The sequence below is a fragment of the Ptychodera flava genome, chromosome 12 (assembly GCF_041260155.1).
Source record: "Ptychodera flava strain L36383 chromosome 12, AS_Pfla_20210202, whole genome shotgun sequence".
NCBI classification, from domain to species: domain Eukaryota; kingdom Metazoa; phylum Hemichordata; class Enteropneusta; family Ptychoderidae; genus Ptychodera; species Ptychodera flava.
This window is the reverse complement of record NC_091939.1, coordinates 14,991,030-15,005,024: the sequence shown is the minus strand read 5'-3', so window position 1 is coordinate 15,005,024 and position 13,995 is coordinate 14,991,030. Positions and strand designations below refer to the sequence as shown.

The 13,995-nt window shown below is 36.7% G+C and overlaps 2 protein-coding genes across 2 annotated transcripts in view; one reads left to right on the top strand and one right to left on the bottom strand.

Annotated features, from left to right (window-relative positions):
• Positions 1-4,272, bottom strand: part of LOC139145108 (histamine H2 receptor-like) — a 31,381-nt gene extending 27,109 nt beyond the window's left edge. The window contains exon 1 of the mRNA XM_070716058.1: positions 4,023-4,272. The gene's annotated coding sequence lies outside the window, so the exon portion shown is untranslated. The remainder of the gene's footprint in view (positions 1-4,022) is intronic.
• A 101-nt stretch (positions 4,273-4,373) lies between these two features.
• On the top strand, positions 4,374-13,365 carry LOC139145110 (iron-sulfur cluster co-chaperone protein HscB-like). Its single transcript, XM_070716065.1, has 6 exons — positions 4,374-4,788; positions 5,450-5,546; positions 6,043-6,132; positions 6,557-6,698; positions 10,222-10,269; positions 11,056-13,365. The coding sequence occupies exons 1-6, from the start codon at positions 4,406-4,408 to the stop codon at positions 11,169-11,171; spliced, it is 876 nt and encodes a 291-aa protein (XP_070572166.1). The 5' UTR covers positions 4,374-4,405; the 3' UTR covers positions 11,172-13,365.
• The last annotated feature ends 630 nt before the right edge of the window (positions 13,366-13,995 follow it).

Below are 13,995 nucleotides of genomic sequence, written 5' to 3'. Positions count from 1 at the left end.
TAAAAACACTCAAAAATTGTCAAGCAATCATTTGACAAATTATTGTCAATCTTAATTTACATACCGTAAAAGCCCCATTAGATGTATTTTTTTCATGTTTACTTACCAGAAATCTACCATCCAATCTGCGAGAGATTTTTTTGATTCCTGCTATTCAGCTATATTGTCTGTGAAAATGTCAATATTTCAATCCGTGGCAGTGGATTTGGTTGATCGTTCAGTTTTTCTGTACCAGCTTGCAGTGGCCATATTTTGCAAGTGGAAAAATTATTTAGTAGCTAAAATCTAAGTTGAATATTTGTTGCCAGTGTTTGAAAAACATTCTGTGGTCACATTCTAGTTTTTACATACATGTAAGTTGCTTTTGATTTTACATGTCTTATTGAAAAATGCAAAGGCAGAGCTAAATGGGGATTAAACAAACAATTTTAAAAGTCGATTGGATGATTGTTACATTGGTGAGAAATGATTGACATGCCATCTACAACAATGCTTTTATTGCTGTTCTTGATATTTTCACATGTATATACCTGGCAAAAATTGGGTCTTGATGTGTAATGCGTTGGACATCAGCATTTGAACAAAATTAAATTGTGCCAAAAATATTTGATTCTGCAGTGGCATTGGGGATATGTAGAAACGCATGTCTTTAATTAACATCGCAGCCAGTACCATGAAGAAACCCACAGAAATCCTGAGGGTATAGACATGATGAACAGAATCCGTCAGACTTATTTGCAAGCTGTGTTAGTGCATCATATTATTTCTACAATAAATACGGTGATGAAAGTACATGTAGCTTCTGAGCAAAATATCATATCATGAAGTATCTCGTTACAACCTGCCACTTTATCATTATGTATCTCGTTACAAACTGCCATTGACAATTAATGCATTTGAATCCCTCAGGTCACATAACAGATCAACATTGATAGCTTGGATAGCTGTTGCTATGGTATCTGATTTCATCTCCGTTCAGGGATAAAATCTCCCAAATCAATATTACTGCACGACTTTTGTCAAAAATAATTGTTCAGAGGCCTTCTGTGGCTTGGAAAAACTGCCAATTTTTTACTGACATAAAATTGTTCTCATTGTAGAATGTAAGCTTTCCCTGCATTCAAAATAGCTTACCGTATGTTATATGTCTGAACACTGCCTTCCAGACAGCGTTTGTTTGAATCCACAGTTGGTCAAAAAAGAATGTATGTCCTCCTTTAGAAGAAAACTAATTTCTGCAAGAAGTTGTATCACAGGGCCTCAGACTTAATAGTCGTTCCAGCGGCTTATTGACAACACATGAGCAGGTTCAATATACTACTCGAGTAACTGGATGTCCCTGACTAAATTCATGGATGCTGCCATGTTTTTTGAGTGCTTTCACAATGTAAAAAATGAAATACGAAACATGCAATTATTATTTTCAACTTATTTATAAAATATATAACTGCTATTAGCCATTAAGTATTATTCTTCACCTCGTCAATGATACAAGATATCGTTACTATTATGCCGTAAAAATAGAAAAAAAGAGAGAAAACTCTTGTGCCTATGAACACAGACACATGCCATGAATGCTGGGATTGAACTTGCAGATGACATTGACAGCATTCACATTTAGAAGGGCGCCCTCTGTATCAATAACTAGATGCAAAATTTGCCAGATTTTCAGCTTGAAATTGGAAGTTGGGCAGTACAGTTGCTATGGCAACAATAGTGATGGCGCAATACGTCCGTTATTAAACACAAAGGGTTATTGTCATGGTAAATGCAAAATATTTTGTACAAAACTTGACATCTATGTCCAACTTTTTGACAAATTAAACAGGAAATTTATATCTGCTTAGATCTGACATAGCATGTGAGAACTGTGCATATCAGTCACTTGGTAATTGTTTTCACAATGCGCAGTGGAATGTATAGCAAGTAACAATCAATTCAATTTTGTTCTTCTTTTTTATTAGATATCATGAATCAGTACGATTATTGACCATGTAAGCGTCAACTGTGCATCTTCAGAGGGAAATGAAATTTCAATCTAAAGACGCCCTTCTCAATCCCTGGTTCTCCCATTAGTGGATGTGTGAGGTGCGCGTTAACAGTTTGTCTTTCTATTGTTCTCCATTGAATTTTTATCAATTAAATAAATTTCCTGTTAGATAAATCTGATAGAGTGGGGCCTTTAACCTCTGGAGTGACACCATTAAGGGCTGACCCTATATGATATTAACAAACAAACAAGTCAACATAAACCAAAAAAATGACAAACAACCTACAGGCAAAAATAAATTAAAGAAATGAGACAATAAAACAACAATTACAAACAAATACACTAGCATATAAACTGATTGCAAAATGTGTGACAAATGATATGCAGCGTAAAATGAGAGACTTTGTACAATGTATTTGTACATATTAAGGTGGAGCTGCATGTTGCCAACAGTTTTTTTTCAAAGCAATATTTCTTATCACAGATGACAAGGAAACCCCCAATATTCGAAGGATGGAATGGGTGTATATTTGGGATAAAAAACCTCAATTTTGGTATTAATGATAAAAATAAATTTAAGTCTAAAACTTGACACTATTTTCTGAAATGTAATATTTCACTAGAAAGAAGAATATAGGTAGAAAAAAACGACTATTTTATTTTGCATTATCTATCCTCATTCTAAAATGGCGTGGGGTGAAAGTCTGACATTCAAAAACAGTGATTAAAATCATGATAGGCAATATTAAAATGCCCCTTATTCAAAATGTAAGAACTTTATTGCCAAACAAAATAGTTATTTGTTAAATAATATTTAAAGAACATAATGTTAAAATTTCAGAAAATTTGACCAAGCCAGAGAGGAGTTAAATTCTTTTGAAATTTGAAATTGGGAAAAAAAAAGAAGCCAGGAAATCGGGTGATTTGCACACATTTGCATAAATTAACACTTCTTTATCACACAACTTTTGACTGCTTGATAAGCCAAAAGTGAACACAACCAGTGTTTTAATCTTGGGTTAGCAAATTAATTAAAATTAAATGAATATTTGCAAAAAAGTGATTTTTGAGCAAAATACGCTGTATTGGGTGCAGTGCCTCCTTAACTCTGCCAGGTAAGGGTCCTGCCTCTACTGTGTATGCAACACCGGGGCTCTCCAATACACACTGCATGACCACCATGCCATACTAAGTGATTTCTAACAGCAAAATACGTTATCGAAGTTACAGTAGCATTAGAGAGTGGAGGGTCATTCTGTAGCAGGGTATTTACATTTGTTGATAAAGGGTGTTTGTCAGGTTTTTTGTTTACTGTTTGTTATTATAAAAGTATGAGGCCCCTACTTGATGCAACTTCTTATTGAAGTTTTCTTCAAAAGAGAACATGCATTTTTTTAATGACATAGGTGCATTCAAACACGGCCCCTCTATCAAGGCAGTGTCTGGACATATACATTGTATTACATAAGCGATTTTGAATGCAGGGAAAGATTACATTTGCTATGAGAACAGCTTGATTCTGTGTGTTCTGTGTGTATTTGGTGTGTGTTGTGTGTGTGGACTGTGTTTGTGTGGGTAGGTGGGTGGGGACCAGCTGTTCAATAAACTTGCAATATAACACTTTCAAAGAAAATAATACGACTTTCCACCATAACTTCCCCTTCACCTGTGGAGGGACCGTGCTCTCAATAACAGAAAAAATCAACAAGCAAGATCTAAGCGGCAAGGAATTCAGATATTTAACCACAGAGAGCAGAATATAGGTTGTATGCATGACATTACACAACATATAATGACAGGCTATGTAATATTATGGAAAAAAAAAATACCAGTGATTCTATCATTGTAGATAGCATAAGCATATGACTACTGGCTGCCCATTTGATTCACTCAAGTTGTCAAGTGTCAACAGCATTATAGGACACCCAGACTGTCCCAGACATACATGTATGCTATATTTGCATAATCACCTGGGGATCATGCAGGATCAAAAACCGCGTTGTTTTCTGCCTCAATACCTAACTGTACATACCTCAAACCACAGTCCCTCCATCATCTATGGATTCTTTCTGGTACAATCATACAGAAGAGTCTATGCTTTGACAAACTAGGCCGAGTAAATACATCTGCGGGGCTAGTCTGGCAGAGACCCTGCGATTCGCGTTCTCCCCTGTTGGAACACGCGCGCCCTTCAGAGACGCGACGCGAATCCCAGGGTTCGCTGTGTCTGGCAGCGCGTGCTCACAGCTGCACAGCGTAGTCTTCGAATGCAGGCCCATCGTGGGCGCGCGCAAAACAAGGCACAGCGACTGTGGAGAGTCCTGTGCCTGCTTGCAGTGTAATGGTTCAAGTTTCGCGCACCGGAAATGACATCACCAAAAATTGCATTGTGGTTGTAAAACAAAATTACTCAAGATGTCTGCGCCGATGAGACAAATAACCAGATCGTGTCAAACATTTTTAGTTTTCTGCAAGAAATCGCAGAATCTTGTCATATCAAAAAGATTTAACGAATCTAAAAGATACTATGCGTCGATTCCTGTATTCAGCATCTCTCTTAGAGATGTCAGGACTCATACAACCCTATACGGAACTGTCAACAACTTTCTCAAGAGCGAGCCTACACCAACAACAGCGAGGTTGACCGTGAGTCGGAACTACTGTTCACTGACCCGGATTTGCTGGAGCTGCCGTTCACCCGTCGCAGCAAATGACCAAAAGGCAGTATACTTTTGTGAAAAGTGTGACTCTATTCTTCCGCCAGAGGACAAAGCTACACATTTCGAAAGAATGGAGTGGTAAGACGTATGACTGCCCTCGTGACAACGAGCGCTCGATTTTCCTGCAAAGCCCGTTATTAGCAAGGCACACTAGTCCAAAAGCGCGAATTCCTCCATATGCCATGGGGAGAAAATCTTCCGATCGGGAGACCTCCTTGAAATGTTACATTTATTTTGATACAGCCATCCGATTACAGCTTTTCTCCTGTGTGATGAAGAATTCTCTCGATCTGGAGAATTTGTCCTAGATATGTATCAGTTCATGGTGGTTGAATTCCGGGCCATGACTTTTACGTTTAAAAGTATAAATGGAGTTGATCCACATGGATGAAATACATGTTTCATGTAATTGACAATTTACTGTATGTCTTTTCTACAGAAGATACCAATATTATTCAATAAATTTGAAAATATGCAATGTCGTGAACCCACCCACAAATTTGACAATGAACACACTGGTACAGTAACACTAACTAACTGGCAAATGTCACTTGACCTCTTTCCATATCAGATCAGTGAGTACAAAGCGATTAAACATTCAAGTGAAATCAGTGGTGTACTGGAACATACTTCAACGATTATACATCCTCATCCCAATGTGCAATGGCTGCATGTCTCAACTTTTGTATTCTGATATCTATCACTATAAAGTGGAATCTTTCCGTTTATTGCATTATAGTGAGCCGTCATTTGATGTAAATATTCCAAGGCTGACACAAAAGTATAGAGAATTACAGAGGCAGCTGCACCCAGATAGGTTTACCATAAGAAGGGAGGTAAGAAAGTAATTTTATTAAAGGGCCAATAGCTGTAAATTTTGATGACTTTTTTACAAGTTTCTTTTGCTACTTCCAAAAACATGTTGAGATACAAAGCGTTTAACTTGTCAACTCAGCTTGTACATGTTAGACTGCATTTTATTGTTGATAAGTGAATTCTGGTCCAGACTAAACTCAAATGCAACAATAACAGTGCCTTTTACATATAGATATACTGTGTTGACACACTCTATTGTAGGTGCTTCAAATATTTTTAGAAGTAAAAAGAAGAACTTGTCATACAAAACAAAAATGGTGAAAAAGATCATGAAAGTTACAGCTACTGGCTTTTGAATTAAAATGTTTAAAAGGCTTACTCATAACTAGAGGTTACATTTTCAAAACTTGATTCCAAAATTTGTGTTGTGGTTCTGAAATAGCGAGGCGTAAATTCTCTGTATCATACCAAGTAATTTGTTTCAACCATCTTATTTTTCTCTTTATTGATTGAAAGAGAGAGCAGTATTACTCTTTACAGCAGTCTTCAGCAACTAATAAAGCATACAACACTTTATTGAAACCACTGTCCAGAGGATTGTACATGGTAAGAAAATTATTTTATATAGAGAATTTACTTTATATAATATCATGCAACACTTTTTGAAGGTTAAAGTAGCTTGAGACATATTGAAAAGACAAGCAAAAAACCCCACATTTGCAGCTAGTAGTGTCATGGATAGAAGAAGAAGGAACCCTGAGTATTGACAATTTTAAAACTTTATCTTGATAAGTTACATGAAAAAAAAACTATGACAAGTGTGATTTTTAGTAAGACATTTACAGCAGAATATAGCTAGAATTGTGGCTGCAAGAAGGAACTTCAAAATTTCATGCCGTAGTAGCTAAAGAATGAGTGTCAAGAATTTTGCAGACCCTAGCTGCTCTGTATGAAATTGGAAATGGCAGTGCAGACAAGTATTTGTTGTTTGACACATTGCTAACAGAACATTTATTTATTTGGCACCCAGTTAGAGTTGAAGGGAATGTCAATTGAAGAAGATGACAAGACAGTCGATAAGGAATTCTTGTTTGAAATCATGGAATTGAATGAAGAGATTGCAGAAACACATTCATCAAAAGAGCTTAGCAGGCTACATGAAGAAAATACAGGTGATATATTTATTCTTATTTTTACTTTTTTGTCATGGAAAACTGAAAACAAATGTGACATGGCCAATAGAATAAAAGCAAACAACATGTGTTTCAGAGACTATCACATTCTGTTAATAGTAAATTATCAAGAGTTTTATTTTTGGAATAATTTTGCACTTGGCTAAAACCACAATGTTAAAACTACACTATCATTTGTATGAGATCACTGTGTGTACTGCAAATGGTTTGTCATGTCAGTGTTAGCTCTATCAGCTTAACTAAAAATGACCTTTTGCAGGGTCGCGACGCTTTAGAGAATGAAAACTACATTACTCTCTAGTCTTCTCTCCTGAATACATGTAATAACATTGCTTGATATTGTTTCAAAGAGTGTCTGACAACCTGCCATGTTAGGAGAATGTGAAAAGCATAAAGGTTTCAGATACACTTCTAAATATTGCCATGAACAAGAAGTCAAACAATTTAACTTTTCATGTACAGATTGTCTTGCACTGAACTTAACATCATACACTCAACCCAACTTCATCATGCATGAAAATACAGAACATGAGAAACATCAAAACATTAACTCAGTTACCCTACCAGTTCTTTGATATCATATGGGTCCATCCATACTTTGAAAGCAATAGTTACACACCAAAGTCTGAAAGGAGCCTATGAAATTTGCATAAAAGTTCGTGTTAGAGAGCCTCGTTTTCGTTACGCTGACCGCCACTGCAGTGAGGGATAAAATACGGCGAAAGGGTGGTCTTTAAATATCGACGTGCAGCAAAACGTACAATAGCTAGAACTATAATTTTTGCTTTCAGTTGTAGCATACATACTAATGATCTGTTTTCCTTGGGTAAACTCACAAAAGTTGAGAAGATTTTATTTAAATCGCTACAAAGTGGGTGGCGAGGTCGACCCGCCAAATGCGGAAGTAAACTTCACCTTTTTCGTAAAACAGCTCGATAATGACCTTAGAGGTCTTAAGCCAAGCCGAAAATTTCAGAAAATATTCATTTAACTATTATCAACATTTGGTGAAATTTTCATGACCGTGCGACCATGGACATGTATTTGCGGCAGTGTTGAATGTTGGCATCCAGTTACCATATCGCTGTATACGTAGATCTCAAGGGTCTATGAGTATACGAACACCCGTTACGCTACGTACACTCCACGCTGTTTACCGCGACCAAACCACTTGTAGTTCACACGGCGCGGGTGTTACACGATTAATCTTTCATTTTTTTCAAAGTTTACTCCTATAATCTCGGGTCACTGATGTTATATATAAATAAAGTATTTAATTAATGTCACATTATGACCATCAATACTTAAAAATTTTTTTTGCTAGTTACATGAGTTATAAAATGTGCCAGTCTAGTTCGAGCACGCACGGTAATGCTAGCAGGGATGGCCGCAACGCGCAGCTGTTTACCAGCTATCATTCTAGCCGCATCTATATTCACGTACTCGTGTGCGGGATACAGAGTAGCCATATTTATCCACGGAGATTTTTTGCAGTCGATGTTATTTCCTACAGTTTTTGTATGCTTGCTAGCTACTAGAATGCGAAAACGGAAAAAATCACTCATAAACGAAACAGCACTGCTAGTCAGTACGACGGGTGTCTACCACTATACTACGTGTACGGCCGCAGACAGTGATAAACGTAGCCCTTCTGTCACCGTAGTGTTTTTTTTTTCCATTTGCACTGTCCACGACTTTACCGAGAAGCCAGCCAGGCAGATTGTGTTGGCCAGTGAGGTAACACAAGCTTGCAGTCTTGCTTCCTCGTCACAATCATTGAAAACATAAACAGGACCGAAAAAATCTGCCAAGTTAGCCGGTGAGGACCGAGAAAGAGCTGAAAGAGTTTACGTGTACACTCATGCTGCGCTGTATAGGTCGCCATGTTAGATTTAACACATGAACGTCGCTGCATAGTCAACTTCAACGAGACTTATTTCAAAAACGGAGGCGTAAGCCACTGAGATTTTTTCAGATCGTATGGACCTACTCAAGATACGTCCCCTCCCTACTTCTCATGGAAATTTGACTTTGGATATGTTTTTGCGGCAGTGTTTAGTGAACGGCATTTTCGGTCGCTCGAAAACCATGAAAATAAGGCTAACGCAAAAAACGAATCGATAAAACCCATAAAAAATCATCGGCGAACACTAACTAAGAGTACAATTCAGCCGCTAACTGGAAACAGGACGGATGCTAAACGAAGGCTGAGATATCTGCGGATAAAATTCTGGCGAAAAATGCCATAACCGTCACTCACTGGCTAGAGGGCGCTGTTCGAATTTGAACTAAATCCCTAATTATGCATGCAAATGAAGTACCCTCCTTTCAGACTGAAAGTCTGGTGATATATACGTTAATCTGCATAATTTAACATTATTAAAACATTCGCTCTTTTCCTGCGCATGTTAAAGGGCCAGCAAGCTGTAACTTTTGATGATTTTTGTGCTATGTTTGTTTTGTATGTCAACTACAGTTTCTTGTCCTACTCTGTTGAGATACACAGTATTCAGCCTGTCAACTCATTCTGTACATGTGTAAATTGCATTGTTATTGTTGACCAGTGAATTCTGATGTAAACAATAACAGTGCACTTTACATGTCTGTATGCTGTGTTGACTAGCTAAATGGTGTTTCAACATACTTCGGGGAGTACCGTAGAACAAGAACTTTCCATTGACATACACAACAAAAATAATGAAGAAAATCATCAAAAGTCAGTCCTTTGAAAAACCTTAGCAATGTAAAACACGTTTTCAATATAATAGGAAAACCATCATGAATAGAAAGCTGTGTTTAATATTCTCCCCAGAGCATCACAGCTACCGGTCCTTTGAAAAACCTTGGCAATGTAAAAACACGTTTTCAATATAATAGGAAAACCATAATGAATAGAAAGCTGTGTTTAATGTTCTCCCCAGAGCATTTAAGGCATAGTGGCCATCACTCTTTAATTTTGGTAAAACAATGGAAACTCATTAACATAACAGTTAATTATATTGTTATGCACCTTGGACATAACAATATGACTAATAAATATAATTATGGTATCAAAAATTCCTTAGGTATAGCTCCATGGCAGAAGACTATATTGTTGGTCAAATTACAAAGTGTATTCTACATGAGTCTCCGGCAATGAAATATATACGACTCAAGTCCATGCCTGACTACACACCATCAACAAAATTAGTTCCAGAGAAGTATTTGACATTTGCGGTTGTTTTATGGTGATGAAATACAAACATCAAAATCATACAGGCAGCAGTCAAGGAACACACTCAGGCATTGGTTACTAAAGAGGGGTTCCATTAAGAGAACACATTGATGTATTACACAGTGGCTTCAGATTTGCTTTTTGTGAATTCATTTCTACTTCAAGTTCTTAAATCGATACTTAAATCGATACTTGAATTGAAAAGAAATACGAGCACCATTAAAGAATACACTATGTAGTTTTGTACATAAACTGTGTAATGTTAATAATGTTAATTTCATTTTACAGGGAGGCTGGAAAAGCTTTTAGTAGAATTATCAAGAGCATTTTCGAAAGGTAAGGTCACTTTTCATCTAATGAATTGAAAAATAACAAGGGAACCAAATTTCACTTTCACTAAATGTATTTCTTGATTTTTTCGAATGAAATTTGTCGCATCAAACAGAAATATGAGGCCTTGTCTGAGGAGGTTAATTTTGATGAAAGTGTATTTTCAGCCCATGACGACTCAAAACAAGGTCGCAGACTCAAGGTATTCAAAACAAGAAAGGATTGCATGGTTTGTGGTCTTGGAATGTTATATACATTCGAAGTTCTGCTGGAATTGAACGAAATATCAAATCAAGTTGTGGAATGTGGCCGCAATGGAATGAGTGAATGATAGGTTGAATGGCAGCTTCATCAAGTAGTGGGCTTATACTAGTTATACCGGACAAATAATTTGACCTAGCAGTCATGAACGACTAGTACAAACACTTTGGAGAGGAAGATTGAAACATGAAAGTCCTCTTCCCTGTAAGATCACTGATGTCTCAGAAACACAATTTATTTACATAGTTTTCATGAAGATTTTATTGTCACTTTGATCCAAACAGTACCGGTATGCCTTATTTAGAGAATGTGGGCTTTTTGTGCCAGGGGGAAATTTACCCTGAAACACTTAACTGAATTGCAGTGACAAAGTTCTTTTCAGCACCATTAATAGAACAGGGAACCTTGAATATTATTATGGATTCAGTCTGCACTAACTGTGGGTCAGGGGTCGGTCAGGGGTCAAAGGTTAAAATATGTGCTGAGAACAAATAACACATTTTATCACAATGACATTCCTTTCTGTTCTAGATGACTATGCGAAAGCAAAGGTGATTCTCACAAGAATGAGGTACTACGTTAATATTGAAGACAAAATCAAAGAAATGCTGATGCCATCATTTCCGGGTACAGCAAACGACGTTTGACAGATGCAGGTATCCAGTAGTCGTGACTAGATTCTGAAACTCCCAGTATATGCTGTGTAAATATTCAAGAAACATTTAAGCTGACATACTCAGGATAATGACGTACTGTGTAAAGAGATGCTGATGTCAGCCACAGACTGTGGTTTAAGTTGTGTGTCCAATATTACGTGTAGTTATCCCAGCTCTGTACTGTAGTGGATGGTTTTAATGACAGGTTCTAGATTGACATGTCAAGCATCGTCTTTTAGGTCTCTTTTCCATATACACAGTACCATGGTCACCATGAAGTTCAATGACACCACATTGGAAATAGACTATGTTTCTTATATAACCAGTGATTTACTACAAATGTATCTTTAACAGATGGTGTTTAATCAAAGGGGAAATATGAAATAGAAAGAGAGAGTTTGTCATATGTGCAATTTTGAAGCAGTTTTGGTGAAGAGAATCCATGTTCCCACGATCAGAAGGAGCTTTGAAAGACACAATATTGTGTCAGTTTCTTGAAGACAAACATCGAACAGATTATTGAATAGATATATGTTACTTGTACCGTACTGTATGTAATCACAAATGATATGGTATATATGATCAACAGCCCTTCGTGGATATCTCCAAGAGTTGTGAAATAAAACTAGAATTGTATCCAGCATTATTTACTGTGACCTATGCACTGTTGTTCATCGAGGATGTCAGAAATCTGCATTGTTTACAGAAGGTTCAAGTGTCCTGTTGCACAAGGATACACAAGGGTATTTTCCAGAGAAATGTAAGCATTACAAGTAATTTTCTGTGCAAATGTACTAAATTTGTCTGTTTTTCCATCAGTTGTTGGCTTTGGTTGCCATATCTTTTACGGTGATTTAAAACATATTTTTGTAATCAGTCTTTTATCCTTTTTAGAACTCATGCAAATTGTTCACTAGTAAATTTCTCTTGAGAAACAAATAATTTCAAGTGTGAAGTGTAGGAGGATTCAATGCCTCACAAAAATTTATAGTGTTGATGTCAATATTTTAATGGTAGATTATGAGGGCAGGAATGTTTCTACAAATACATAAACACTTGGAGAACAAGCCGTCATAGCTAGTCCATTGCCATCCCAAGTATATCAGATTCTTTGGACCAGTGAAACAGATACCATGTACGGGTCTTGACGAAGAATGAAGACATGTTCTGATATCTTAAGTACGCCCACTTCTGCCTCATAAGCATTAACGGATGATGTGAACACTCTGCTGTATGTGAATCATAAACTTCCTTGTCTTTGTTACAATCCTGGAGTTAGAAAAAGCTGAAGGTTTTAACTTTTCTTGCTTTTTCTCTATTTATGGGTCAAACTGCTTGTATAAAAGTCTCTGGTTTCTGACCAAACTTTTGTAATTTATTGGTTACAGCGTAGCAGTCATTGCCATTATCAATGAGGTAGAATAGAGTCAAAGAAAGGAGACACTCTTTTTCCTTCTCCAATAAATAGAAAATAGCTCCAGTTGACATGTTTAGTCCAAGAATTCTCAAGTACTTGGTAGAGCACACACCATTCAAACAGCATACAGCGCCTTTTATACAACTGAAAATGAAACAGTGTCAAGTATTTTTTCTTCATAAATCATTTATTGATATCTTTACGTGATTGCAATAAAACGTATATGTACAGGATCTCAAAGCACATGATGAGAAATGGAATGGATATGTGTACTCTCTGCTTTTAAGTAGCGGACATTAATACCTCCTGTTTATCTGTTCACCCTTTCTGAAAAATAAATGCGACCATTTTATGAAAATGATTTTTACGTCATATTTAAAGAACCTGATGTAAGTTAAACTATAAGACACAAGTTTTAAAATGAGAATTGGATATTGTCATCTCCAATGTCATAAAATCATTTTCAAATTACTGCCAAGAAATAATTTGTGTGCTGATTCAGACTTTTCCATCCGTTTTCAAGATTGTTATGTGTAACCCTTTCAGGCCAAAGCCTTTATATACAGGGGTAGCTGTGGTAAGTTACTGGCCGCAGAAAGTCAGGCCTTAAAGGGTTTAAAGTGTTTTTTTTTAAACTTATTATTGTATGCAGTCACGGCTATTTGTATGTTTTTTTATAATCTGTGTATACAGTGGTAACTGCGTTATGTCTGTCCAAAAAGTAACTTTTAAATTGAGGAATAAAATTTACTACAACTCAAGTGCCAATTGTTGTGGAAGTAGTGCTATGTTTACAATAGATCTGGTATTGCCCCATTGTGGTGTATCTTCGGAATATGCATGAAAGTTTTGTTCAGTGTCAAAATGGTTTTGAAAGCTTCTGATATAGCAGTGTCGGTATTTTGTCTGCGTGCAAAGCAAAGATTCTCTTCTTTCAATTTCTGATGATGATGTGACACCAGTTCTGCAATTTGTGTGAAGTCCACCAAAATTTGTTCCTAGTGTAGAAATGAGGAAAATGGAAAGTTAAGACGTAATAATAAACACAGTCAGGATCACAACACCAATAAATAATATGACAAGTGGTCTGTTCATGATTGTTAAATGTAAAGTAATGCTTTCACAGTCATTGTCTGCAAAATACTGAGTGGGAAACTCTTTGATGCTACGGAAATTATCACAGCTTTGCCGCGTGATGCGCCATATAGTCATTTCTGAGAAATCTTAATGAGGTTTTGTGAGATGAAATTGTAACAGTATCTTCCACCTCGGCCGAGACTGGCTGCCGCACTGAAAGAACATTCCTTACAGCAGTGTTCACACACACTTACAATTGAGGATTGTGTATTAGGATACCTTGTGAATGTGTGCTCGAATTGATACCTTGGTTCTTATTTG